The following is a 27,369-nucleotide window of genomic DNA, read 5'->3' on the forward strand; positions in this document are numbered from 1 at the left end:
GACTGAAAGTGGAACGGAATCACGTCCCGCCAATTTTCGCCTTCCGATGCGTGTGCTGTGTAAAGAGGGAAATAGGAAAGGGTATCAGGTAGAACCAGTCTTGACGGGGTATCTTGAAATGCAGATCCGATTCCAGACAAACCCATCCAAGTGAAATGAGTTGTCACGTGATGTTGCTCTTCCTCCGAATCTCGATCCGATGCGATTGCACTTTTTTTAATGGCGTTTTGTTATGTGTTTTTTGCTTTATTCAGTTGATCATGACGACCGACGCTGCCCCTTGCGACGAAGTGACAACGAACCCCATCTCGCATTCTATGCGGCGGCGGTGACGGGGGCAGGAGTGGAAGAAGCGACGTTCTCGGGCTTGTTCTCGGGCTCCTCAGTGGCCTTGGAGGTCTCAGCAGCGGGAGTCTCGGTGGCGACAGCGGGGGTCTCCTCGGGCTTCTCCTCAGTCTTCTCGAGCTTGTCGGCAGGCTTCTCGGTCTTGCCACGGCCCTTGATGGTAGCACGAAGCTTGGAGAAGGCGCTGGTCTTCTCCTGCTTCTCAGTCTCCTCGTTGTCGGAGTGGGCAGGGGACTTGGCAGGAGACTTGTCACGCTTGCCGAAGCCGAAGGGAAGGGAAGACTTGCGCTTCTCCTTCAGGTCGGGGCGAGGCTCGCCGTTGGTGGCAGGGGTGATCTCCTTGTTCTCGACGGGAACGGTGCCAGGGTTGGCAACGTCGACAGCGAGGGGAGTGGTGGCCTCAACGGGAGGGATGACAGGGGCGGACTCAGCAGCGGGAGTGACCTCAGTCTCCTTGGCCGGAGCGGGGGTCTCGGCCTCAGCAGCGGCGGCAGCCTTCTTCTCCTTCTTGCCGAAGACACCGAAGATGCTGTTGCGCTTGGTGGGAAGGGGCTTCTTCTCCTCCTTGGCGGCCTCGACGGGCTTGTCCTCAGCAGCGGTCTCAGTGGCAGCGGCGACAGGAGTCTCAGCAGCGGGAGTGACGGGGGCCTCGACGGCGGGGACCTCAGCAACAGGGGTCTCGGTGGTAGCAGGGACAGCGGGGGTCTCCTCCTTGGGAGTCTCGGCGACAGCGGGGACAACGGGAGTCTCCTCCTTCTCCTCCTTCTTAGACTCCTCCTTCTTGCCAAGCAGGCTGCCGAAGATAGAGGCACGCTTGCGGCTGGCAGAGCGACGCTTAGGCTCCTCCTTCTTGACCTCCTCCTCCTTGGGGGTCTCAGCAACGGCCTCCTCGGTGGCGGGAACAGCGGCGGTCTCAGCAGCAGGGGTCTCGGTGGCGACGACGGCCTCAGTAGCGGGAGCCTCAACGGCCTTCTCCTCCTTCTTCTCCTCCTTCTTGGCGGGCTTGAAAGCCTCAAGAGCAGTCTTGTAGGCCTCAGTCTCGGTAACGGTGGAAGCGAGCTCCTTGGCCTCAGCGACCTTGAGCTTCAGCTGGGAGATCCAGTTGTCGCGGTCCTCGGCGTTGGCAGCCTTGAAGGTGTGCTTGTGGCCCTTGGCGGTGAAGTGGAACTTGTTAGCGCCATCGGCAGCAGGCTCAGAGGCATCGGCCTAGGGAATAATCGTTAGCATAATGTTTGTGGTGTAAACCAGAGAGCGTAACATACCAAGTTGATGACACCCTGGGGGGCGGTCTTGTCGCCGAAGAAGAGGAGACCCTTGCCGGTGTGGGAGGCCCAGGCGGCGTTGTGGTGGGCGGTCTCGGTGGACTTCTCGCTCTTCAGGTAAGAAGAGAGGTTCTTGGACTCGACGGCATCAGATCCGAACCAGAAGAACTCCTTGGAGTAGATGAAGTTCCTGCAAAATAGCGGTTAGCACATGCGACGAAAGGTCCTTGACGCGCGCTATACTTACTTGGGGAAGTTGATGCCCTTGTGCTCGAGGGTGCCCTCCTCGACGGGGACAACCTCCTTCTTGGCCTCCTCAACAGGGGCAGCAGCCTCAGTGGCAGCGGCCTCAGCAGGTGTCTCAGTGGCGGTGGTAGTAGCCGGGGTCTCGGTAGCAGTCTCGGCGGCGACAGGGGCGACGGCAGGAGTCTCCGTAGTCTCGACGGGCTTCGTCTCGGCGGCGGGGGCCTCAGCGGTGGTGGTGGCAGGGACAGTCTCCTTGGGGACCTCGACGGGCTTCTGTTCTTCGGCCATTGTGTATGATGTGTGGTGTTGAGAAAGGGGCGTTGGGTATCAAAAAGTCAGGCGGTAGACTTGGGTATCACAATGAAAAGGTCTTATAAAAAAGCACTACTAAAAGTACTGTATTGGTCGTGTCGAGGGGTGGTATGAGGTCTTGGGTATAAAAGAGTTCAAGAATAGAACCTCTTTTGGGGAATAATGGCAAGAGAAAAAGAAGACCTGTAAATGGTGGCAGAGGAAAGACGGGAAAGGGAGAGAAGTAAAACGGGAGGTAGAGCGGGTTGCTGGGGGTACTTATTTGCGAGAGGGTGACGAGAAGAGGCTTTGCCCTTGCCAGGAGGCCCGGTTGATGGAGGCTCACACGGTCCAGTTAGTCCCTTGCGAAGGAGGAAAAAAGAGGCGTGGGCCCGTCGTGAGTGGCTACCCCCGGGTAGGAGAGAGAGAGAGAGAGAGAGGAAAGGTACCTTGAAGTGTGCGTGTAGGTACTTGAGGAGGGAAGGAGGGAGACGTGTGTCAGTGTCAGTCTAGACGGCGGCACTGGCGTGGGAGGTTGATGAGCGGTAGCTTGGACAAGAACGGTGGGAATGCGATACGGTGTAAGACTGCGAGCCAAGTAGACCGTATGGTGGGTACAAAGTATGGTATCCGTACGAGCAGACCGTAAAGCGATGGGGGGAGACTCGAGAAAGAGGGAGAAGGGGTTGCAAAGGGCCAGTCAGAGTGGTCGTCTGAGCTTGATGAGAGAGCGCGGGCAAGTGCGACGAGGATGGGAGGTCTGCTGGTCTGCTGGAGAGCTTGGGCGCAAAGGAAAGCGAGGAGGACGAGAGAGGTCCAAGGTGTGTGAGTGGTGAGTCGCGAGTGTGGTGTGTGTGAGGTTCAACAAGCATGCGATGAAGGACAGGGGTCCGGGAAAGAAGCCGTTCCAAACGGATACTTTTTAGTGGGGGTACTTTCCCTCGTTGTCGCGGCCCTGTCACCAATGTACCTACCTTCCTCTGCTCACCTACCTGAGGCTGCTGCACCTACCTTATCATTCAGTAATGCGTACTAGGTAATGTGTATGGCATCACTTGCCTTTCTTTTTCTGGTCTACATACCTCTTTCTCTTGTATCCCGTACCTGAGAAAGGCTCTGCCTCTTCCTCCACTCATTATACGCGGTTTACCTGATCTTCACATTGGATTGCTACTCCGTATTGGTGGTTGCGATGTGCATCTCGGGAAATGGAAATAGGATACAATCAAGGCTGTGGTTGAGGTACGAAGTGCCCTGGTCTAGCGAAAAGGTAGATACTTATCTTTCCCTCGAAATTCCATAGCAGAACAAAGTTCCTCGATGTTTGCGAGGAGGTACACGTACTTGTACCTTAAAATGGGAGGTGGGGCGTGGCATTTGGTAGCACTTCCCCTGTCGCTTTGATTTTTTGGTGTGTTGCCAGAGAGTCAGAGGAGAACGAACTGAACGTCGCGTGCTGGCCCGTGCTGCGCGCAAGCCATTGCGACGAAATTGCCAGACCCGTACGGAATACCTCAGGTACCTTACTGTACCTTTAGCTGCATATGCTTGGGAACTGCGTGTTGCGTTCTTCTGCTGCTTCATGTCGTATCGTGTGTGCAAGGTGGGAGTGAGTCAGAGGACCGTATTGGTGTCCGTAGTGTAGAGAGACAGCCAGAGACTCACTTGTAGCAGTACGTGCCCAGTCGCCGCGCCTGGATACGTATACAAGATATTTATTACATGGGGGCCCAGAAAGAAAAGAGAGTGCAGGATGAGCAAGATGCAAAGATGGACAGGGGGTACCAGGACGAGCCTTTCCACACTTCGGACAGCGTCAGGGGTGTAGTGCAGTGGTACATAGACATCCATGCCCATGCCTCGCCATTCCCTGCCTGGACCCTGCTGCTTTGCCGGGAACATGCCATGGATGACCCACTCCCGCCGCCATTCCCAGACGTTAGTGGCTGTCCTAATTCATTTGTTAATTTTTTTTTTCTGAATGAATCTTTTTTTTTCTTTGCTTCTTCTCTCTAATACGCAGCAGCTACGCAGCAACGAGCCCAGAAAGGTGTACTTTGTAGAGAGAGAGAGAAAAGTCGTTCGCCGGTTGCCCCTCCGATGTGACGACGCTGCTATCCGTACAGGATAAGGTATCCGTACCTTTAACTACAGGTTCCATTGCATCCATCTATCTTTGTTGTTGGAAAGAATGGGAACAAAAAGAACAAGTGAGCCAACCGGTGTTGGAACATCGTAGCCGCCGCAGACTCCCGCTCCCTTCTCTACGCCGCCGCACGCCAACGGCCCAGCAACCGTTTTACTCGTTTTTTTTTCTTTCTAGACCCTTTTTTCGTTCTGTCGTACGCGACCAACAAATTATCGAAATTCACAGTGGACCATAACGAGATGGCCGGGTGATTTCGATACGCGCTGAACCCGGGCATGGAACCTAGCACCCGTGCCGGGTCCCTTTCCTGAGTTCAACAAACTGTCTCCATCCAGTCAGATAAGGTATTAGAAAGGCAACGAAAAGGGGGTGCCGCGGCCAGACTCGTAGACGTCGCAGTTTACTGTTAGTTGAACCGGCTGGCGCTGGCTGACTGACTGACTCTGGCGAGGCTTTCGCTCGGGCTCCTGTCACCGGCGGGATGTGTGTGTAATAAAGTTCCCTTCTCGGTGACTCATGTCGCACTGTAATCTTTCAGTCCAGGCCTCTTCTCCTGATACCGCTACTTTCTCCCTGGACCTGCAAGAAGTAACTGCACACTGCCCTCACTCCGTTTCTGGCTCACCGTCCGTATCCCTTTCTGAAAAGTATTGAAAGTATCCATGGAGTATTGGGTACTGTTACATTCGATGGCCAGAACTCGAGGCCGTGACGATCGAAAAGTGGATGAGGGGGATGTTGAAGGCTGGCATGAACGAATGAAAAGGATACGATGCTCTTGCACCACAGGCTTGCAGTACCAAACTTCCATGGTTCCTCACCATCTCCCACACACTGCTTGGGGAAAAAAATAAACAAGAAAATGAGCAAAAAATAGAAAAATGGGAGATATTTCAGGAAAACAGAGAAAAGGCATTGCCTACGCGTCTGTGGCATATCCATCCTAAAACAGATTCACTTCGAAACCTTTTCGCAGCCAGAAAACTCGCGTGATGTCCTGCAGCCAGCCCATGACGGACGTCATATTGCGGCCGCCCCCCCTTCGAGGGTGATGCCGTTGAATGCGCTCCATTCTCGTGCATTGCATAGGCAAGCTTTTCGCAGGGCAAATCGCGACACCACCGAAAAAGTAGAGGTGTGTCCACCCTGCAACCACAACGCATCTCCCACTCGCCACCACCACCACCACCACCTCAGAGAGCGGATGGGTAGGTAGCAATGAGAACGAGACGAGAGCTTCAGGACTGGTTGGCTTCCCGGCACAGTACCTAAAAGAAACATAATACTCGCCGTAGGCACTACAGGCCGATCGATTGTTCTCTGCTCTTCTCCCACGCTCCGTAATCCGTTTGCCAACTGTATTCCCCTTCGCCGTATGAGCCGGCTCTCTCTCTCTCTCTCTCACTCTGCCCTACACGAACGCATGGGAAACGTTGTGACCAGCGGCCAAGTGCCGGCATGGCTGGGCAACCTCTAGCGGTCGTCTTCCATACTATCGCCTTTCATATTCCGCCCTCCATTCTGTAGGGAATCCTCCGTCTTCTCCCATTTGTACTCACCGTTTCCCGCGCCTCTCAGCCCAGCCCAGTGCCGTCCCTTTAACCTCGTCCACTAGTCCCTTCCATAGCAAATCGCTAGAACCCCCCGAGTGCTTTGCGTGTGTCGTTGGAAACTTGGCAATTTTGAGGGACCACCACGCTCGCCTAATACGGCTGCAAAACGGGACTCGAACTTCGGAGAGAGAGGGTCTACGCTAAATTCCTCACTATTTTGCGACACGCGCTTTTGTCCTGTCAGGTCACTTTTCCAAAGGGGAGCGAGACATGGCCGGTTCCTCGTTAAGCAGAAAACCCTTGGGGCCAAGATCCATATGGTCAAAGAGAGTGTGGGCTGCAAGCAAGGGGAGGGAGGGACAGGAAGAGGAAAGAATAGGAGCCAAGGTGGTCCCCTATCAAAACGACGACCACGCCATAGGGCCACGATGGAGAAAATGGGGGGCCAGTACGCTACCTTACGCTTCTCGTCGAGATGTGCCGCTAGTCCTGCTAGCTGCATCCTCTTTAAAACCATGTGACTCAGGCAAGATACCGTCTAAGCAAGATTTATCCAGAGCGGGAGTGTCGATCAGTTTGCGCACCTTATCCCAAGGCCTCATTGGACTCGTCGCACCACGACTGAGTGCGCTGATGGAGGGGCATAACCGTATGGGTGTGAGAGGTGGTACGTGTGTGTGTCGCGTCTTTCATCGACTCGATGGCGCTCTCATTCAGAGTTCGCCCAGCATTCGTCAAGTTGTGAGCCAAGTGAGGCCGGGCAATGAGATGCGGCGGCCAGCCTGAGTCCCTTTGCGCCTGCGCCATGCGAGACTGTGCAGAGCCGGCGCCATGTATTTCTTCTTAGACAGGCGTACTGCAACCTGCCTGTTCTGCCAGTCACCGTTAGGTTGTCTCCTTTCATCCTAGGCATGCTTCTTGTGCTTCATGGACATGACAATGCAGGGCAAGCAGCCAAATGTTTCGGACTCTGCCTCGCTCCCGTAGCGCGGTCTTGGTGTTGCTCGTTAGTTGCGCCAATCTGTGTCCATCTCGTAGATGACTTGTATCCATGGATATTGTATCTTGACTCTGGAAGCGTGGCGCCACTCGGTAACCGTACGAATACAGGATTCTCCTTTCTGGTGGGGAGAGGGGGCCGCCGCGTTACTGTCGTCGTAACGGTAGCGGACCAGAAAAGGAGAAGTCGTTCAAAGAAGACTCGACTGAGGCCGGCACGATGGATCCACCGTAGGAGACGACAAGAGACCATTCTCATGACAATCAGAAACAACAGCCGCCCGACACTGTGCAACTGCCAATCAATCGGAGATCCACAGGCCCTTGACTTGGACCCATTCCGCATATTTGATCCAAACAATCCTAGCTGCCGCCAGGCCTAGTCTTGGTCCTCTTTGGACAACAGACAGGGACTGACGGGGATGTAGGGGGCCGTTCCCCTGCCTCTCATGATCAGAGGCCACCTACGGGAATTTTTCTTTCCTCTCGAGATTCTCAGGACCACAGCGTAAGAACAGGATACATTAAATCCCCTCCACCGTACGGTCCTGACTGTCGGCCTGGAAACAGGCACACATTGCTGACCCGACGGCTTCCCCAATCAAGTCTTTCGGGAGTTCATAGTCCAGAGTCTAGACGCCAAACGCCAAACGACACTCCATCAACAGCTCCGTTCGGGCGCGTGTCCATCTAGACTCTAGACCTGCCAAGGGGACTTGCGGCTGACTCCAGCCCGCCGGCTTCCCATACCAGACCCCTCGAACGCAGCACAGCATATCCCCAACGAAGCGAGGTTTGTATTCGCACAAAGTACCCGCCATCGTTTGGACATTGCTTGCTGCTTGGGTGACCATCCGTGACGGGGACCCGATGCAGATGCGCAGGGACGGCAAATTACGGCCACTGCCGAGCTAAAAATTGCTGACGGACACGGCCTTCATTTCAACAAAGAGCCTTGGGCCGTCCGAGTCGGCCACTATTGGCTCCGTGGGGTTCCAGCGCGGCGCTACCATCGCGATCCTATTTAACCACTTGGCCATTCTCGCCTGAAGCGTACCTAGCTTGCAAATTAGGTGATGAATGATTGCGCCCCAACATCTGTACCTGACATTGGGCAAGCCATGACAGACGTTCCGAGCTGATTGACGGGCGACAGCGGTAAGTCCATCACGGACAACGAGTCCGAAATCAGAAAGGCTAATATTCGGAGAGTCATGCTTGGCCATTATGCGGTGCCCCTAAACGGTGCGATCATGTCCTAGCATCTAGTTGATCGACACGCCTGGTGTCGTTGGATGGCCACCGGGAGGTCAACCGAGTCCGTCTGTTCAAGGTGGCCGACCGCTCTTTTGATCGGTTTGGAATTCCATGGGATGGGTTGGCTTAGGATGAAAGGGCCACCCGTGGAATGCGATTCGATATCCAGGATGCCCATGAAGTGAAAGCCGAATCAATGTCGACTTATGCCATCAGATGCCACCTACAAGCCCTGCCAAATGCGGGCTGCGCGTACCTCACTCAGAACTGTCCTTCACAACCCTGTTAGCTGATCCCTGGTCTATCTCTGCTTTGATTTTACTTCCTAGGTTGAGAAGTCGCATTTGCAGCGGAATTTCATGTGGTCCCACATAGCAACCAGTCATGCTGGCAGTGACTCCAGGGAGAGGCCCGGCAGCCGGAGAACAGCTCATTGGTGTGGGACGGAGACTCGGAGCCGGGCGTTCGTTGCCCCTCGAATTCGAGATCCGCGATGGTATCGCTTCTTGTCGCCCAAGTGGGTTTTTGGGCGATGATGAGGATGGCGAGCAAGGTTCACGCGGATCCCATAACACCCCAAATTACCATTCCTAGGCGTTGTCTTGACAGAGGTGAAATAGAGTTGGCGGTTGGAATCTTCGGCAGACAGCGAATGCGTTCATGAGACCACGTAGGTACTTCGTACGGATAGACTAATACAGCCCTGCTTGGCTCAAATAGATGGCGAAATCGTCATCCCCCCAATCTCGCCGCAGAGCGCAGGCCATCTCGCCATCTCCCTGATCTGTCCTGACGAACTGCAGCATCGAGCAGCCGAACGCCCTGGTTTAAAATGGGGCCGTGATTGCAGTCTCAGATACACATGACTGGAGGCGGAGGGGCACGGAAGGTGGAAGGTTCTGGTGGCCTGGCTAGGAATGGTGTCAATGATGGCTGGTATCGTATCGGATTGCCTGGCGTGAATCCTAGTACCAGGAATCTCGCGGATGTGTGTTGCCGAATCAGATTGCTCCGAGTTGATAGTTTGGGAACGTATTCGATGTATCTGTGCCTGTACTGCGTATGCTGATGGCTCGAGACGGCAGATCTGGTTGGGCCTTATGAGTTGTCGATGATGTTGTGGTATCTCGTCGGTTCTCGACCAAGAACCAGGGTCGTGATTGACGTCCATCTTCGTTGGCAAGGACGTTACGTAAGATTGAAGAAGTCCTGGGCACGACGGTGAAGGCAAGAACATTCTATGGTAGGTAATGTAGGTAAGGTACATCGAACATTGAACAGGACGGGAAGTTAGGAAGTAGGTACATCATCCCACCCTCGTTCCTGGCAGTCCCATGTTGTAACTTCAGGCCAAGGCAAGCACCAAGTACCTCAGGTAAGGTAGATGGCGCCTTCCAAGCTCACGGTGACGGATCAGAGCGTACTGACCTCAGGCAAGGCGCTTACAGATAGGAGGGCACTTTGCTTTGCAACCTTCATTGATCGATACCAACTCCGTACTGGCCAAATGTTGGAGTATCACCACCCTATTCGCCTCCTACATGCCTTGAACCCGTCCGATGCAAATCTGCCCACTGCCACCCAGCATCGTCACGGCATTCCTATTCTTGGCCTTTTTGTCATGTACCATATTCGGGGCTGCGTTGGCAGTGGCTGAGAGACCTGCCAACGGCAACCGATAGATCATCCCCCCTGGCCTGTTTTGCGTATGCGCATGATCGTACTTTATTCCCTTTCCAAGCAGTGGAGATCCATTGTCCGTTTGATATGCCATCCTCGGTCCGGCCATTTTACGTCATCTGCCATCTTGCAACCTATCGTTACTGCAGCCGATACAATCACTTACGTCTATCAGTTTGCCAAATGTACAAAGAAGGCTATGGCCATACGGATATACTGACTAGAACCAGTCATCTTCACGAACACACGCACATGATTTCTTGCACCCAGATAACATACCTATCCCGCTGGTTCAATGAGCCGCCCATGCCGTCGTCTCCCATTTGAGACAGACGACCTGGGGGTGGGTAGCTCACAACGGCTTTGTGGAGTGAAACATTGACATACCACGGAGTACTGCAACCACCACTGCGACACGGCTCCCACGGCTCGCCTTACCTGAATCTCTAATAATCTCACCGGTCGGTATAACGGTGTAGCAGAATACGCTAACGATTTGGACACACTGCGCCGGCTCGCCCGGCTTGCTTCGCCTTCATTGATCTTGCATTCCGCCCGTCTGGGACAAAGAATCTTGATAACCAATATACATCCCCGCGGTTCAACTCGTGTGACGTTGATCACCCGAGTATTAGATACAGCTTTGACAGCGCTGTCCCGGACTGCGGACCCACGGGGCCTTGCAAACGGGACCGGCCGGAGTATATCAACTCCCCTCCCGCCTCAGCCCACGCATCCAGTCGCCACGATTGTACAGTTCGTCGGAGCTTGATCGGATGGGCCAGTACTGGAGCTGTGGTGTGCGCTGTATTACTGAGCACACCAGTTTAAACGCAAAAAACCCGGCCACTCAAGCGCATTATCGGTCACCCATCAGTAGCTCAGCTGGTGCTTGCTGATCCACGAAGCCCGCAGGTGAAACAAACCCGTCTCTCGTTTGATGCAGGTGGGGGCTTGATTGAGACACACGAAGAAGAGCAGGCACTCCGTCGTAGTACAGCGATGAGGCCGCCAGATTTGACCAGAGGAGGCATTTCAGATGAGTCCGCTCCTTTTGCTGGCAAGGTGACCCAGGTCAAGCAAAGCAGCTATGTCCGAACCTCTTCGTTTCCCCAACCTGAGATGGCTTGCCATCAGTCAGAGTTCCGGTCACAGTTGAGCGCAGCAACATCGAATAAAGGGTAATAATCCGATGTTTGCTAGACCTGAATGTTTACCACTTGTCGGCGATAAATGAGGCGGTAAAAGGGAGTATCGATGCCCAGACTTTACGCATTTCTGAGTTTGTCCCGCTGACCGACTGAGTTTACTTCGAGCTTGATTCTCGGCCTCCTCGCCCATAACGAATTTGCGGTGACGGTCTCCGATACAGCTCCGCCTTGGGGTCGTGTGGCTCGTACACCACCATTCATGTGTTGATCCCTCGTTGTCTTCACACCATGGGCTGGCAAGGCCCGGCACACAGAATAAAACGTTCATGCAAGCCCCGCCGTTGGTATGCACATGATGCATTTGGCTTCTCGGCTTGTCTCCCCTCACCACGTTCTAGATCCCCGCGTACCATTGCCAATGTCTCGCACCACGACGAGTCAAGTGGCTCGCCATCAAGCAAATCGGAGGGGGGTCGCGCAGGTCGCATTGCTCGACTTTCTCGACGTCAGCCGTACCACATTATTTTTTCTCGAGTCGAGGTCTTGTTTGCCGTTGTCACCGCCGGTGCCGCGAATTCCTTAGACGCCATCCATCCAACCGTGCCATCCGGCCTAGTGGCCATTTTTGGCGTCATCTGTGAGATGTACTGGCTCGGTGGTTCATGCGGTACTTCCAATAAGGGATGCAGCTCTTATCACACCGCATATGGGGGAAGTCTGAAGTGTCAAGCCACTTTCTCAAGGCAGACTTGTGAAGTGAGATACTTTTGTGGCTTTTGAGGGCCCTCGTCCTGGGAAGTTTTATGTTTGCATGCTGTAGGCTTTATGTCGGCTGAGTTTGACTTTCAAGGGAAGTTCTGCGGAGTTCCTTGCAGCTCTACCATGCTTCGAGTCTCACGTCGCTTGTCAAAGTAGCTAGGAAGGCCTGGGGTCTCGACTCGGCTGAGAATTATGTTTGTTGTTGCACCTCTTCTCAAACTTGAGTCTCGAGTTGAGACTTGATAATGCTCATTGCTCGCCAATATCCCGTTTGGTCGTAGAGGCCGGGCACGTGATTGTAATCAACGACATCTGATGCAGCTCAATGTCTATCCTCCTGCGTGCTATGAGAACATCGAGTCCGGTCCTGCGCAAGGTCGGTCGGAGATCCTCAGCGTGCCTCTTAATGATATTTGGCCCTTCCACATGACGAAGTAATGGAGTACAACCTGCCTGCATAGTGACAACAATGAGAGATCTTAGTCGTCAGGCGTAGTAGGAATATGTCCCTCCGTGCCCCTCTGCGCATATGGTGTCGTATCTATACTTGATGGGTTGATCATACCATTGACAACCACTTAGGGGCTCTCTTCTGTGCATCTTTCCAGTTCCAGCAAGCATTTAAATGGATAGGGACATGAAGAGATACCTAATGAGATCCAGCCAGAGGGATAGCAGTCGTTGGTTGATCTTGTCGGCCTCAGCCCGATCTTATCTCTAGCTTGATATGCTACTTTGCGCATAACAGTGAGATCGCCTCACAAAGAGTACCGGCTCTAGACCTCGTAGCATAGGGAGGGCGTGCCTTATTTTTCGGTCGTTCTTCTGACAGCTGTTGTACATAGCGTTGTTCAGGGCCAATCTTTCTACCAGTCGATTTCCCAAGGTCGCAAACTGAGGAAACGAGCGCGAGATATTCGAACAGACAGCTTGAGTGAAGGCCCTAGGTATCAGGTAGATGAGATATAGCTAACATATGATGTTTTTCCTTAATCGCAGCCTTGTGTGTAGAGCTGAAAGTCCTGCTCCTTCGGTGGCGCGTGCTTGAATGACGTTATCACCTATTCTGGGGAGGAGTTTTGCTGGATGATTTAACAAGACTGAAATGAGGCCGCTGCCTTCTGTCGTAGGCCGCGCTGTTTCACTGACACGCTGTCCTCATCAAGTCGTCAGTAGCTGGTGTGTTTGTAGGCTCGTTGTACACCACGGCAGAGTCTCAAACTGTTTGGTCGAGTGTCTCTCGAGACATCCGTTGTTATGAAGCGCAGCCGCCGTACTCATTTCGGTGTAGCTGCAAAGATGAAAATGAGTAAGCAAGATACCTAAGCTCTGGGAATGATGGGGCAGTGTGTATCAAACTTCGCTATCTCGAACGTTATGGCCGAAGCTGGTCTCCAGGCGAAGCCGCGTGGCTGAGTGACATTTCTCTCGTGGCAAACAAGCTCGAGAGGTACATATATGGTGTCTCCTGATTATATATTGAGGAGAAGCCTGCTCTCTCGAGGACCATGGGATTTGTGAAGCTTACAGGCGCAAGAACTATGGATGTCAAGCCTCAAGGTTACAGAAGCATAAAGCTGGCGTCAGTTTACACGGAGCTGGCTGACCGGGAAAGGTGGATGGGTGGTCCCTTCCCAGACTATTGCTATCCTTTCTCCTAGACCGGCCACAACTCGAACCATACCGCAAGCAAATATCGAGTCACCTAACATGCCACATACCATCGTCGCTATCAGCGCCAAGAGCAAAAAATCCGACCAGGACAGCAGAGCCAGGTTTATGACATATCTATTTGTTGTAACCATAGCCTCATCCTTCCTCCAATGTGACGCCTCAGCTCCTTCCTATAGAGTAAGTGATTTTGTTCTCAGCTCTCCAATCCGACAACGAGCTCGAGGAACACAACTGATCCAAAATGGCAGACCAATGGAGCTCACAAAGGATAACATGAGTCTCTGCGACCCATATCCCGCTCTAGACTATTCCAGATGGCCTCTTTGTACTTCGGGAAGCCATGACCTCTGCCACCTGCCTGCCATCTAGGTACAATCTGCCATCCTCAAGGTGAACGATATCCCATCCTATCTCCCCAGCAACTCCCACAACTTCTCCCCCATCACCTGACCGAACGACTGAAAACCACCATACCAAGCCTGAAAGGGGTAATATTGAGGAGAGGAAGGAGCCCACTCGAGCTTCCTTCCCTGGGCTGTGCAGTCTTTGGTCTTGGTATTTTCACCTTGAATTTCCTTTCTGGGCCAATTCCACTCACGCTCACACTCACACTTCCACTTTCACTTGAGTCATCTTCACCTTTTGTTCACAACCTATCTCCATCACCTTTGACCCGACACAACCTTTCCGTCCTCAGTTTTCTTTTATGAGAACACCTAGTACCAATTCCTTCTCGATAATTTCACCCCCGACCTCTTTCTTCTTCTGCCCAACACACAGTTGAAGACAAAAGCAACTTGGACTTTGCTTCACTGGCATTGTCCCAGTTGCCACTCCCTCCAACCCCTAAGTTTCTTGGTAATTGGCTTTTCTTGCCCTTCAGTACTATCATTCCTCTGCTCTCGCCTTTTACGATCATTAGAGCCAAGAAAGGCAAAGACTGCCCCTCAAGTATATCCTTCCTTCGTTAGCCAAAGACCAATATCGAGCACAACAAGATGGCCAGTCGCCGGCCTCTCTGCTCTAACAAGATGGAACTCACAGTTCCCGCCGACGGCAAACTTCATGAGGTTGTCGGCCGCACTTTGAAGGAGCAAACCACGCACCAACTCAAGCTAGTCACAAAGCTTCTGGTCGGTCCCAATGGCTCTTTGCCTGACTTGCCTGCTGATTCGCCCCCCAACATTGCATTCTGGGACGATCTTCGACAAAAATTCCTCACTACTGGGGTCCGTCAAGATAACCCTGGTCCGTCGACCTCCAGAGCAGATTCCAGCAAGGGAAAGAGCATCAAGGCGAACCAGGCCAATGTTACTCTGGAAACACTTTTGAGGGTGGTGCCTGTTGGGCAAGAGATAATCGCCCACTTGTGGCTTGTCGACACTGCAGCCGTTGGCAAGTTGGCATCAGCTTCGATGGGCTGCTACGAAGCCGTTGCGATTCATGTGGTAAGTCACCATTCCAAAAGAATTGTGCTAACCTGAAGCTGACACTGCCATAGTCCAAATTCGACCTCCCTGCCGGCGAGTATCGGGACTGCGACTGGCTTCCGCAGCAATTGGCTCGCATGGACGACGACTGGCGCGTCAACATTGATATCCGTGGCATCGGCCGCAATCTCTTCGTTCGCGGCAAAGCCCTCGATACTAACCCGTATGCTGAGTACTACTTCAAGGATGCTCCAGCCTTTTGGTCCAGCCCCGAGAACCGCGATCACTTGCGAACTATCTCAGAAACACTGTGCGAGGACAATTCCAGCCTCATCGAGGACTTTGCTCACTTTCACCGCGATGAGAAAAAGCTCACTGGGATTGAAAATGCTTGGAGACGTGGTCATGAGAAGATGGGCTTGGCCCCCATCGCCAAGGATGAGGACAAGCGCGGCAATATCTACTTGGCTGAGATGAGCTACAACATCCCCATGCGTAAGTCCTCCGACGAATGACCATGATGTTCGCAAAGCTAACAAAATAACAGTACGATCTCTGTCCCAGTATGGAGGAGCACTTACCTCTCTGCAGCTGCATGAAGTCCCCATGATGGACCTCCGCATTCTTGAGCTGATTCTTTCAGCTTGTCCCGTGCTCGAGATCTTGGGAATCGACAAGTGCGAGCTTATTCATGTCGCGGACATCAATCCGATTCTCGATATTATCTTCCAGCGCGCCCAGAAGACTGGTAAGAAGCTGAGAAAACTTCAGTTTTACCCTCGTTCTTACACAGAGCCGGTCCACAACCGTACTGGCACCCACGTTCTTTCATGGAACCCTCTGAAGACCAATGTCGAGACAGGCCTCCTCGTTACAGTCTTCTGGGCCATTCTGAAGGCCGTTCCTATGGGCATTGACCTCGTGTCCAAAGGACAGCCATTCCGTCAGTTCCTCGATCTCGTGCCGATGAGGCCCGGTCAAATCGCGGTATTCCTTCACCATGTGTTCAAGTGGCTCGACGCCGCGAAGACTCCTGGCGCCTATGACTGGCTCACCGAGACGCAGAGTCCCGAGGGTCAGTTCCGCAACCCTGACCTCCTCATGCTCGAGGATCAAGTTCTCCTCAGTATGCTCCAAGGAACGAAGGAGTGCAAGACGATGCAGAAGCATAAGCGAGCATCTTATTACAACGAGCAGTACGAATGCTGCCAATGTGGATGCGAGATGCTCGCGGTCCTCTTCCGTGAAGAGATGAAGTCTCGCGCAGCCGATCACCGCGTCTGCCGCATCTGCGACCTTCGGGGTGAGCTCAATGGAGAGAGCCACCATCGCCTCCATGATAAGAGAACAATGCTCAACCGTTTTCTCTACTCGCCCAACGATACTGAGGACAAGACAGATCTCAGTGACGATGAGATGCAGAGCGTATCGGCCCCTCCTCTTCGCAATCCATTCATCAAAGGAGAGATGATCAGCGGAACACATCGTAAAGAGGCCGTTCTTCAGCACCGAAGCCTGCCCAAGGTTCAAGTTCTTATCGACGAGCGCAGGAACTTTGATATTCTCAATGCTGCGGGACAGGCCGCAATGTATGATGCCCAGGAGGCGGGCTGGTGGAAGGCTGGAGTTTTCAATGATCACCCAACCATGACCAAACAGACTCCGTATACGAAGATGAGAGTCGCCAACCAGGGCACGCTTCGCAAACAGTCCTGGGAATACGTCCTGTGGAAGACCTACTATAAGGACGCTGGCTTGGCCGAGCAGCAGGCGGCGGCAATGGCAGCCGGCCACGAACCTCCCAAGCCAGCCGGCTTTTGGTGAGAGAGAGCCCTCGAGAGCTCGGTACGACACTCCTTGAGGCACCCCTAAAATTACGGCAGTCCCTTGAAGCATACATCGACAGCATTATTATCAGATATCACACTATTGGCAGATCTGACGCGTCCAGTCTCAGCCCACCAAAAGCAACAGATGACGTTCCGACACTCTTCTTCTATCCGAAACCCCTCGACCTCTCCTCCCACTCCGTAACATGATGAGACGACATTGGATTTGGAAAGTGGAAGACACTGCACTGTGCAAAATGGATCGGAAAGAAACAAGTTTTTGCGTTTCCTCGTCATACACTATTAGACGGCATTGAGCGCTGCCTATTGAGAACACAACAAGATGGATTCAGAAGACGCGGACGATTTCGCGTTGCGTCAGACAGCGATGACCGCTGTATGTCGCGAACTCAGCGCCGTGCACCTCCAGAGTAGAGGTAAAAGAACAGACGGCCCTCTCCATACGCACGAATATGGCAAATGAGAGAAAGGGATAATTGTATGATAATTGGCTGGCTTGGTTTTTCTCACTTGGCTCGATTGGTTTTGCTCTTTCAGGTTTCTCTCATTCGGCATTGCAGCCACATCCCGATAATAAGATTCTCAAGGAATAGGCAGGACTAGCTTACACAGTCCATAGAAGCAATAGCAATTCCCCTTCTGACGTCCCTGCAGTATGCTCTGTGATGTCTCACGTGAATGAAGCACACGGTTCTCGGTATGATATCGAACTTCATCTTGTTCTACAATGTGATACATCTATGAGTTTCTGATGTTGTACAAAAATTATTACACGCTGCCCATGCGTCCCAACTCCATCTAGCATTACAAGGCCAATGCAAACAACAGCTTTGGCTGGGAAAAAACAAGGGGTCCTTAGGTGAGATGGAGAACGCCGCTCAAGAAGAAGACTCCCGCGACTGACTCGAAGTAGACTCCTCAGTCTGCGTGGAAGAACCCTCCTCGGACTGGTTCTGCGGCCCCTCAGTCGACAACCCGACCACGTTTCTCAACGTGCCGAAACTCAAGCAATCGCTGATCCGGCTGGCGCCAGAGAACAACATCACAAGTCTCTCGACACCACATCCCCAGCCACCCGTCGGCGGCAACCCAGCCTCGAGCGCCCGGATGTAGCTCTTGTCGAGCGGCGCGTCCCTGAGCGGGTGCGGATCGTCCGCCTCGAGCGGCGCAGCGTCTTTGCCGGTGCCGAAGAAGCGGTGCTCGGCGAGCTTGCGCGCCTGCGCGGCCGGGTCGTTCTCCTCCTCGTACATGTTGGCCAGCTCACGGCCGTTGACGAAGAGCTCCGTCCGCGCCGACACGAGCTGCAGCGTCTTGGGGCAGACGAAGCTCTTTGCGAGCGGGGACATGCAGGTCGGGTGGTGCGTGATGAAGAGGGGGCCCTCGAAGGATTTGGGCTCAAGGTAGATGGCCGCCAGGCGGTCGAGGAGTTTGGGCATGGTGGGAGGGATGCCGCCGGGCACCTCGATCTTGCTGAGGGCCAGCACGGCGACGAGCTCCGAGTAGGCGTCTTTACCGGTCAGTTTTGGGAAGCGGAAGCCGAGGGCCTCCTCGAGGGCCGGGATGAACTCGAGCTGGCGGAAGGGGCGGGCGAACTTGGAGAGGTCGACGGGCTGGAGGGAGGTGAGTTTTGTGTCGATGAGCCCCTGGCAGTGGGTGGCCAGGCCGGAGAGGAGCTCCTCGGTGCGGTCGATGAGCTCGGGGAGGTTGGTGTAGGCGCTGTAGAACTCGCACATTGTGAATTCTGGGTTGTGCGTGCCGTCGATCCCCTCGTTGCGGAAGGCCGGGCCGATCTCGAAGACCTTGTGGACGCCGCCGACGACGAGGCGCTTGAGCCAGAGCTCCGGGGCGATGCGGAGGGAGAGCTCCTTGGAGGGGAACTCTGTGGCCTGGGTGGTGAAGGAGCGGGCGACGGCGCCGCCGGCGTTCTCAGCGAGGATGGGCGTCTGGAACTCGAGGAAGGACTTGTCGTGGAAGTAGTCGCGCATGTACTTTGTGATGTGGGAGCGCATGCGCAGGACGTCGGCGACTTCGGGGTTGACCATCATGTCGACGTGACGTTTCGCGGCCTTGGTCGCCGGGTCCGTCAGGGTCTGGGGGATCTGCTCCATCGCGGGGGACAGCAGCTCCGGGAGAACGACGGCTTGGAGCGTGAGCTCGCCGGTGCTTGTGCGCGTGGGCCGGCCGGTGATGGCTGGAGGGAAGTCTTAGCATCATATCACGAAGTTCAAGGAGGGCAGCCAGTAGCAGATGATGGGCTTACAGATGTGGTCGCCCTTCTCGATCAGCCGGGCAAAGAGTTTAAAGGTATCAATGTTCATGTCAGGCGAGTGGGCGCCTAGGTTACGGTAGTTGATCATGCCCTGGATCTTTTCGAACTCATTGACAATAGTGACGAAGACGAGCTTGTTCCCGTGGAGACGGACGGATTGGACGCGGCCTGTGGCCTGTCAGCGAAGGGCCGATGGTGGTTAGGGACGCCGCCGGCCACAAGCTGCTGCGGCGACTGCTGCTGCCCTTGTGGAACGACGACTTGTATTTCATTCTGCGTACCATACAGGGTGACGACCTCGGCGTTGCCAGGGTCACTCAACTCCTTCTTCTCCCACACCTTCCTAAAGGCCGGGACCGACATTGGCTTCTTGCGATGAACCAGTCGCGGATGCGTCTCCTTAATCACGCCCTTTTCGCGTACCTCCTCTAACGCCTGGAGGCGCATCTTTTTGAACTCTGATATCCTAACCGCCTCACTCTGTGCTGGCGCGTCCTGCTGACCCTGCTGCTCTGTCCCCTTTGCTATCCTATCCTTCTTCTGCCTCTTCCCTCCGGGCCCATCCTGGACGCTGGCGCCACTTGGTCGACCGACGTGGAAGGACTGAGCCAATTTGGCAACTTGTGGTGTGCGTGTTGCCGGCCGCAAAAGCCGTAGACTCTGAATTAAAGTCATCGCGTCTGATTGCTTCCTGTTAGCTTCGTTGTTCTTCCAAAGACCAATGGTGCTAATGAGGTTGGAAACAGGAAAGGATGTCAGATAATAGGCGGTTTAAATCAACCACAACAAAAGAGCTGTGTAAGTCGCAGCGGTTCTGAATTGCTTGCAATCATCATGTGAAGGTAGATTAGAGAGAAAGAAAATGGAAGAGCGGAGCTCAAGACTTACCACCATAGTCGCCCAAGAAGATTCTGGCTCTTCTTGGTGTGGCCAAATAATAGTGTCAGAATCACCTCTGGTACAGAAATTTTGCGACGGCGCGTTTTTATCGTGGCCAGAAACGGGTCCTTGACGTTATCGATAAAGCAGTGCGGAATAAGCCGGCCCGGGGAGAGGGTTCCCAACGCAGCAGCGGCGATTGGACAACTGAGCTTCAAAGCGGGGGCCGCTTGTTGCGTAGGTACCTTACGCAGCATACGGGACAAGCTGAAATGCCCCAGGCGCGCATACGGGTAGCTGACGCGCGATAAGATAAGGCAAAGGAGCTCTTCGTAAAATCTCGACTCTGCGACGTTAAGCAACCAAGCTATCCGCAAGTCAATAATCGTTCCCGTCGCATCCCACGAACCTTGCCGCCGAACCATCATCACTTCGCTCTTTCCAGTTTATTAGAAACTCCAGAACCACAAAACGTAAACATGTCTTTCTTCGGAATGGGCCGCCCCAAGCTGTCTTCGGACGAGAAGATCGCCATGGCTGAGCAGGAAATGCGTCTGCTGGCTGATATGCACAACCGGTACGTCACCATCAATAACCCCCTTTCCTGGGGAACCCCCTTCCCGAGCATTCGAACCCTTGAAATCTCAAATCGGAGCGGACGTATAGAGGTTAAAACTTGGGAGGAAAACGATCTCGTCAAAACAACTGTAGCTAACATGCGCGTCATAGCCTGACCAAGATCTGCCAAACCAAGTGCCTCCCCGACTACCGCGAGGGCGACCTCAACAAGGGCGAGTCCGTCTGCCTCGACCGCTGCGCCGCCAAGTTCTTTGAGGCGCACATGAAGGCGTCCGAGGTGATGCAGAACGAGAGCCAGAAGAGAGGCGGCGGCGGTATGGGTGGCGGCATGTTCTAAGTTTTTGTCCAAACGAAATGGAGTGTTCCATGAATAAGCGCCAGTCATGATGGAACTTGAAACGGAGAAAACATGACAGAGGAGAGAGAGAGAGAGAGAGAAAGAGCATCGACTGAGCAAAAGCAGCCTCGCGAGGGCCAGCTTTGCTCTTTGTAGCATATGCCATGGCGCAACACGATCTCGGGATGAGATTGGGATGTGGAAGGGGAGGAGGACATTGCGTCGCAAGCTTGCGCAAAGCTTGGAGAAACGTGATGTATTCGGATGTACTTTTGAAGCAATGACCCGCAACCGGGGGCTTCGTGTATAATACAAAAGGGGGACTGGGAAACAAGTCCTATCAATGAGAAGAACTACCCTCACAACTTTCAGACTTCACTTATACACCTCGTGAGAGTGGACGACCACATTTACGATTTCCAGATTATCGTGCGCTATGGATGTCATCTGATTAAGGTCTCCCTGTCTGGGCAGCTACAAGGAGCTAACCATCAAGCAACTTCAACATCTATGGCTCATGTCCTGGAGACGGCACCTCGGTATTTAGTCGTCAGTTTGCGCCACGCATGCTCTCCATGGCGAGGTTCTCAGACGACAAGTTGGATGCAGCTTAGAGCTCGGAGGTCATTAGAAGATCCTTGTACGGCGTTATTTACTCATGTCTTTCGACTTGGATCCAAGGCCACTGCCACAACCATTCCGAGGTCATTCAATTTGATTATCCGTTCAGGATCTTGTCTTTGATGACCAAAAGTTCACACATTGCGAGACATCACTCCGTCTATCTGTTTCAAGCACTCACGTCTGATTCAGACTTCAACCTGCATGAGCCCAGTCAGGTCAGCATTAAGCTCGAGTTGAGTTGACAAATGGGGTGTATCAACTCTTGCTGCTTGCCCCGGACGAAGTTGCGATTTAGTACCATAACTCACGGCCCGATTCCCAGTGCCGAAAACATCCTTCCAAAACGGCGTCAACTTTTCCACAGAATGACGCCCTATAGACCTTGCTTCTCTCTTGTCGCAACACTACGAGCAGTCACAGTTGCAATTGACGTCGGGGTGGTGTATTCTGATACTGGGGTAATCTCTTTCCACCCTTGATCAGTTGACGAAATCAGATGTGTACCTTATTGTTGGCAACGGTGACTACCCAGTGTAGGATGCCATTGCAAAGCTATAAGAATTCGACAGCAAGGGTACCCGTATCTGGCGTCAATAACTGATATTCCCTTGATTAACTGATACCCGTATATTAGGCCGCGTTGAAGCAAGCTATGCAAATGGCCGACGTATATCTTTCCATGATAAAGAATATTAGCCCACTCTCAAGTGGCCAAACTTCAAAACAGTCACCCAAATCACCAACCGTCAAAAGACAACTAATTTAATAGGCCAGCAACGGCAAACCTGGCAACGAAGCCAATGCATCAGAAGACAATCAAACAAAAAAGACCCGCGGGCCCCGTCCCCTCCTCCCTTTTAGGCGAATCGCAGTAACATGTCACCAAGTGGTTGGGACTCTGAGAGCCCATTCCTGGAGCCGTCTTAGTCAAACCTTCCCTGCCATAACGGCGCGACAACGAACTCCCTTTTAGTCAGAGACCTTCCAAAAACGCGTGGCCGTCGTCGTCGTCGCCGGCAATTCGGAGCCGAATGACTATCGGGATTCGGTCTTGGCTTTTACTGTACGGACACGTACCCGCAAAACCTCGACTTCTCAATCTCAAGTCAATTCTTTCGAAAATCTGCCTTGCCTTACTAAAGCACGTGGATTCAGAAACCACGGGTTTCTGAGAGGGCTCGGCGCCGAGGTGCCAAGTTCGGTATGTGCTCGGCTCTCAAGGTCAACCTCCGAGGGGGCCGCACGGCGTAAGGGGCACCTTGTAGTTTCAGAATATCTTGAGTGGTATCCGTAGTTCCTGCGCGGACTATCTTTTCGCACGTGGACTAGGAGTGGATTCGGGGAGAGAAAAAAGAGCCCGCCAGATCTCGGATTGCCCGCCGGTTCCCACGTGATGTCGCGATGGTTCTTCGTGGACGACGGCTCAGGGTTCCGATGACGAGGGGTGGGGGGACAGACGGAATGCCATTTGGACAGCCTCATTTGGGGGGGAAATCGACAAGAGCTAGAGCCAAGAGGCAGCCGGCACGACTCGCTGTCGGTTTGCCTTGAATAAGCCGGGAATATGTAGCTGCGTGCTCTGTATATGTGGTTGGTCGAGCCCCAATTGATAGACTTCAATTAATCAGCGTTAGATAGATAGAGTAATGTCGGCCAAGCTGGTCGGCAACAATGACCTCGGGAAAGCTAAATAAATCATCCGAAGAATTTAAGAAGATTGGTGTATCCATGGAGGGCAATCGTGCTCAACCAGCGGCACGCGCTTCGCTGCAGCGAAGCAAGAGCCTTTCTCTAGTACCACAGACGCCGCAATAGCTCAGTCGGGGTTTTGGGTTCGTACATGACTCTCTGCCGCCAGGGTATCACAATGACTTTTGAGCAGTGGGCAATGGATTGCTGTGAGATGCGTGGATGTGTCGAGTTGTCGACCGCATTTCCATGTTACCCCAGAAACCAGGGGGTGTTGAACATAACAAAATGAAGGACTCCTTTCGTAATGTATACGAAAACCGAAGAAACGGGGCTCTTTCCGGGATGTGTTAAACATAGAATCGAGAAATTGAACGAGATTCCCCCGTCCCGTAAAGGTTCGTCGGAGGAATCCAGTAGGCGAGATTATCAACTGGGCCTTTCTCGCCCCCAAACCAATCATCAAATTCGTTCGAAAAGTCGGTCAGGTCTAGACTTTTGGAGTCTGGTTTGCTCCTTGCATAGGAAAGACGCAGAAATAAAATTTCATTATTGGAATGCAAAGTGCTCCCCATGAGGAAGACCGCGGCTGCGGTAAAGATGGTGGCCGGGGAATCGATGCCGGTTGATCTACCGCGGGCACCACCACCCGCTGGCATGGAGAGTGATGTAAATCCTCACTCTGTCGAGTAACTCACACCCGAGAGCTTGGAGCTCTGTTGACTCGTTTAGATCTGCAACAGGGTGAGTTGACGAACAGGCGATGGACGGGCACCGATGGGAATGACCAAGCCAAGGATTGACCGTGCTGTCCCGCTCTTGGAAAAGTTGAGCAAACTCAGGGTTTTTGAAGGGAAAAGGGGAGAGGGATGCTGTTTCAATAATTCGGATGAAGACGAGAGAGTTGGCAGGCCTGGCAGTGTGTGTGTGTGTGCTGCGCGGCTCAGCCAGCATGGAGCTTGTTTCGTACGCATTGACGGGAGGACGTCAGCACAGATAAGAGGCACATGAGGGGTCGTGAGGCAAGGAAGGGCTGAGCGGACGAGACGTTGACAGAATTCCTGTTCTCACTTGAGTCTGGCAAAAGTTTGTGCTTATGAGTGTAAGAGAATGTCTTTCGCGATGGTGGTTCAGTTTGGCTGAGCCTCAAACCGTGGTGTCGCGATTGAGTTCCCGGCGTGGCTTAGCGGCTTTTCTTGTGTGTCTGCCAATGCAAAACCTGTCGTCACAGCATTGTTACCCGCAATACTGCACAAGGTCGATCGTCATCCTCTCCCTATGCGTGGGTGCGTAGGTAATCATGGCACATTTCTCGGGGCGGCGCTCACGGACGGGTTCCAGTGGGGTTCTGGGATCGGAGGCCGTGGGTCCAGAGATGAGGGCGTGGGCGTGGGCGGCATTGATGAGGGTGGGAGGGATGTAGCGAGTGCGGGAGTGCAACGGTGGCATGGCGGACGGGTCGCGTAGATGACGGTCTTTGAATTGGGTAGAACTGACGTAGTCCGCCTTGATGACTTTGGCGGCCCCGGTAATCAGGGCAGCGCATACAGGTAGAAAGCGAGTCTATCTGGTCCTTGGAGATGCCTGGTTCAAATCGAAAGAAAGGATTACCCGTACAGAGATTACATGTCCATGTTGGTATTCGTACCTACGGATAGACAGGTACTGGTGGACTGCATTGGTGTCTGTAGCGAAAACCAAAGAGACGCGTATTCTGCCTTCGCTTATTTAGTGCTTTGCAGAGAATTATTGATTTTTGAAGCCCCGTAACGGGGAATCCGTAGCGGAAGATGCCGTAAGCTTTGATGGTTGGTTCGGGATACCTACGGCCTATGGGCCAGGAATCGGACTGACATGAATGCAAAGCAAAACAAAACAAAACAACGTGATGGTGGCAGGAAAATAGACAGCCAAATCAGCCATATGCACGATCGACATGCGTGATGTTATTTCGGTCGCAAAGCTGGCATGGGCGGTCAGCCTCTTTCCCTTCAGCCCTTTGACAACGGAACGCCGGGAAATCAGCACCTACCTTGAGCTTAGGTAAGGTTGAGACTAAAGCAGGTAGGTACCATTACCTATAGGTAGGCTGTACGGAAGCGCGCCTGGCGTCTGGGACGGTTCGCAGATGAGCCTATCACCCGCCTGAGGAAGCCATGGCGTGGGCCGGCTGGGCAGTCTCGAGGCCGGGAATGATCTAGGACGGTAGGACCAGTGGTGATCAGTCTTGCGTCTTGCGTCAAGGACTAGAAGTAGAACAAGGGGAAGAAGGAGAAGAAGAAGAAAAAAAAGGTTGGCGAAAATGTGGCTGTGAGCCAGGTCTCATCTCATCTTTTCGATCGGATATCCAACCAACATTGTCTCCATCATGACAACCACAGATCATAATACCTTAGGTACGAATCAATGCCAATAATAGTGCCACCTAGAATTCTACCGGGTCCATAATAATTACTGCACACTGATAGCAGTTGTAAATGAAGGGTAAGGTAGCGTAGCCGTTGCTGGCTGTCAATAAAGTCGTGCATGTTAAGGGGAGAACGGGGAAGAAGCAGCGGGGTCGCGTGCTTTTCGAGAGCGGGTTGACTTGCAGGTCTGCAGCAACCTGGAAGCGGGCCACCACAGCAAAGTATCTCACGGTCCTCAAATGTTAGCACGGTCATGAGAAGGAGGCAGCCACCCGGCCCGTCATCCAATGTTGTGTGCAGTGCATCCTCGGTTATGCACTAACAGAAGTGGACGGTCCACGATACGGTTGGTACCCACACCTGGGCCACTGGGCGCACCATCTCCACGAGCAGGTCCTATTCCTGGCGCAGCCCGCTGCAACCTGGAGCCCGGGTTCTCTGCACAGCCCTACTGTCCCTGGAAAAGAACCAGCCTCTCTCCTTGGTCGAGGTGGCATTGGATCGGGGGAAAAGCCTGGCACCAACTGAGGTGTGGACGGGTATCCGTAGTGTACTGCGTAGTGTACGGAGTACTGCGTACGCTACCTTACGGTCACTAGCAGAAAAGTCCGGAGAGATTGAATTGAGGGCACTGGCTTTCTGGCTGTGCTGTGCCGGCACTAACGCAATCCAAAGATACAGGGGCCGACACATTGGATTGATCGATGGAAGAGATGCACCTGGGATCCTGTAGGTATCAAGAGTGAGGCCTCTTGCTGCTGTCATATTCCTGCTTTTATGAATCCTTCACATGCTCGTCCTTCGTCCTCGGTTTGCATCTTCTTCTACATCTTCCACTCATGATCGCCAAACGCCCAAAAGCTAATCGCTGAACGACTTGGAGAAATACTGTCGACCGGTCGACCGTCAGAAAGCACTAATACGATAAAAGGAAACAGCCGAGTCCTGCAACCACGCAACATAGCACAAACTTCGTACTACCAAGAAAATCTTCCCAAGCAAACCACTCAATCCGTGTCTGATCGATCCATTATCGGCCAGACCAGACCGCACCGGCGACCCACCATCCATCCGCCTTACCTGCAGCCTACGTACTGCGCAAGGTGCATGCCTCTCACTCCAAGACAACACCTCACGCTCACCTTCTCGGGTCTCACCTCACCACCTCATCATCACTGCTGCTGAAGGAGCCAGAGTTGAATCCATCCACCCATTCATTCAACCACCCACAATTCATCACCAGCAGTTGATCGCCCAGTCGGACGAATCGAATAGCACACAGACTTCTTGGAAAGCCTCCGACCCGGCCCTCCTACGCTAAAGGAAGAACCGTCTTACCTCACCGCGCATCTGCGCTACAACCCACGCAGTAATTGGAACAGACATCCGGCATCTGACTTTCGAAAAAGAGCCGCCAGAGCAATCTTGGCCCCTCGTTCTTTCTAGGCCTGGTAGTAATAACACCACTTATACCAATATCCACATCCACATCTACACACTACAACAACGACAATAACCTCCGTCAATCCACGCCTTACAACGTCGCTCTTTTACCCCATTCACTCATCGTCAAAACTCACTCAGACCATCGACTACGCAGTACGGATACACTCTTGCGTCTTTCCCGAAAAACTTGCCAAGGTTGTCATTGCTTCCCGTCTTCCGTCGTCCACCGCCCACGACCTCCCCTGCTCAGGTCCTTCCTCTCTAACCCCCGTGGTCCCCCCCTCCTCCCCTTCCCTTCTGGTCCTTTTGGGTCCTTCGTCCTTGGCCCTTGCTCCACTGCCGCTTAGCGTCTCTTGGACTCCACCCCCCTCCTCCTCCTTCTCAAGTTCCCAGCGGACCCAGCCAGCTCACGCTCCAGTGGCTCCTGCACCTGCACCTTTCTTTCCACCTGGCACACCCCCGGTTCACACGACCACTGCCCCCCCGAAAGCC

General features: G+C 53.4%; 5 protein-coding genes across 5 annotated transcripts; 2 read left to right on the plus strand and 3 right to left on the minus strand.

Moving 5' to 3' along the window:
- Positions 1 to 230: 230 nt before the first annotated feature.
- On the minus strand, positions 231 to 2,394 carry BDZ83DRAFT_2142 (guanine nucleotide exchange factor). The gene is made up of 4 exons (XM_060501730.1): positions 1,855 to 2,394; positions 1,608 to 1,797; positions 1,087 to 1,551; positions 231 to 1,053 (listed from the first exon to the last, which is right to left on the minus strand). The coding sequence occupies exons 1-4, from the start codon at positions 2,139 to 2,141 to the stop codon at positions 316 to 318; spliced, it is 1,680 nt and encodes a 559-aa protein (XP_060371780.1). The 5' UTR covers positions 2,142 to 2,394; the 3' UTR covers positions 231 to 315.
- A 6,709-nt stretch (positions 2,395 to 9,103) lies between these two features.
- On the minus strand, positions 9,104 to 10,105 carry BDZ83DRAFT_645711 (uncharacterized protein; the record flags this gene model as incomplete). The annotated part of the gene is made up of 4 exons (XM_060509875.1): positions 9,104 to 9,340; positions 9,531 to 9,601; positions 9,949 to 9,950; positions 10,062 to 10,105. 4 exons carry the CDS (start codon positions 10,103 to 10,105, stop codon positions 9,104 to 9,106), a joined length of 354 nt encoding a protein of 117 aa, XP_060371781.1.
- Positions 10,106 to 14,364: 4,259 nt separating this feature from the next.
- Positions 14,365 to 16,620, plus strand: BDZ83DRAFT_645712 (uncharacterized protein; the record flags this gene model as incomplete). Its single annotated transcript, XM_060509876.1, has 3 exons — positions 14,365 to 14,814; positions 14,868 to 15,291; positions 15,344 to 16,620. 3 exons carry the CDS (start codon positions 14,365 to 14,367, stop codon positions 16,618 to 16,620), a joined length of 2,151 nt encoding a protein of 716 aa, XP_060371782.1.
- A 904-nt stretch (positions 16,621 to 17,524) lies between these two features.
- Positions 17,525 to 19,362, minus strand: BDZ83DRAFT_563940 (lysyl-tRNA synthetase; the record flags this gene model as incomplete). The annotated part of the gene is made up of 3 exons (XM_060503589.1): positions 17,525 to 18,837; positions 18,907 to 19,083; positions 19,197 to 19,362. The coding sequence occupies 3 exons, from the start codon at positions 19,360 to 19,362 to the stop codon at positions 17,525 to 17,527; spliced, it is 1,656 nt and encodes a 551-aa protein (XP_060371783.1).
- Positions 19,363 to 20,273: 911 nt separating this feature from the next.
- BDZ83DRAFT_564047 (Tim10/DDP family zinc finger protein) lies at positions 20,274 to 20,710 on the plus strand (the record flags this gene model as incomplete). Its single annotated transcript, XM_060503603.1, has 2 exons — positions 20,274 to 20,371; positions 20,524 to 20,710. 2 exons carry the CDS (start codon positions 20,274 to 20,276, stop codon positions 20,708 to 20,710), a joined length of 285 nt encoding a protein of 94 aa, XP_060371784.1.
- Between the last annotated feature and the right edge of the window lie 6,659 nt (positions 20,711 to 27,369).

This window comes from Colletotrichum acutatum (assembly GCF_030867785.1).
Source record: "Colletotrichum acutatum strain CBS 112980 chromosome Unknown BDZ83scaffold_1, whole genome shotgun sequence".
NCBI lineage: Eukaryota > Fungi > Ascomycota > Sordariomycetes > Glomerellales > Glomerellaceae > Colletotrichum > Colletotrichum acutatum.

Coding starts and splice junctions, on each gene's coding strand:
- BDZ83DRAFT_2142 (XM_060501730.1), bottom strand. CDS start 2,141: ATGGCCGAAGAACAGAAGCCCGTCGAGGTCCCCAAGGAGACTGTCCCT. Junction 1,552..1,607: donor CCCAGGGTGTCATCAACTTG/GTATGTTACGCT, acceptor ATTATTCCCTAG/GCCGATGCCTCTGAGCCTGC. Junction 1,054..1,086: donor AGGAGAAGGAGGAGACTCCC/GTTGTCCCCGCT, acceptor ACTCCCAAGGAG/GAGACCCCCGCTGTCCCTGC.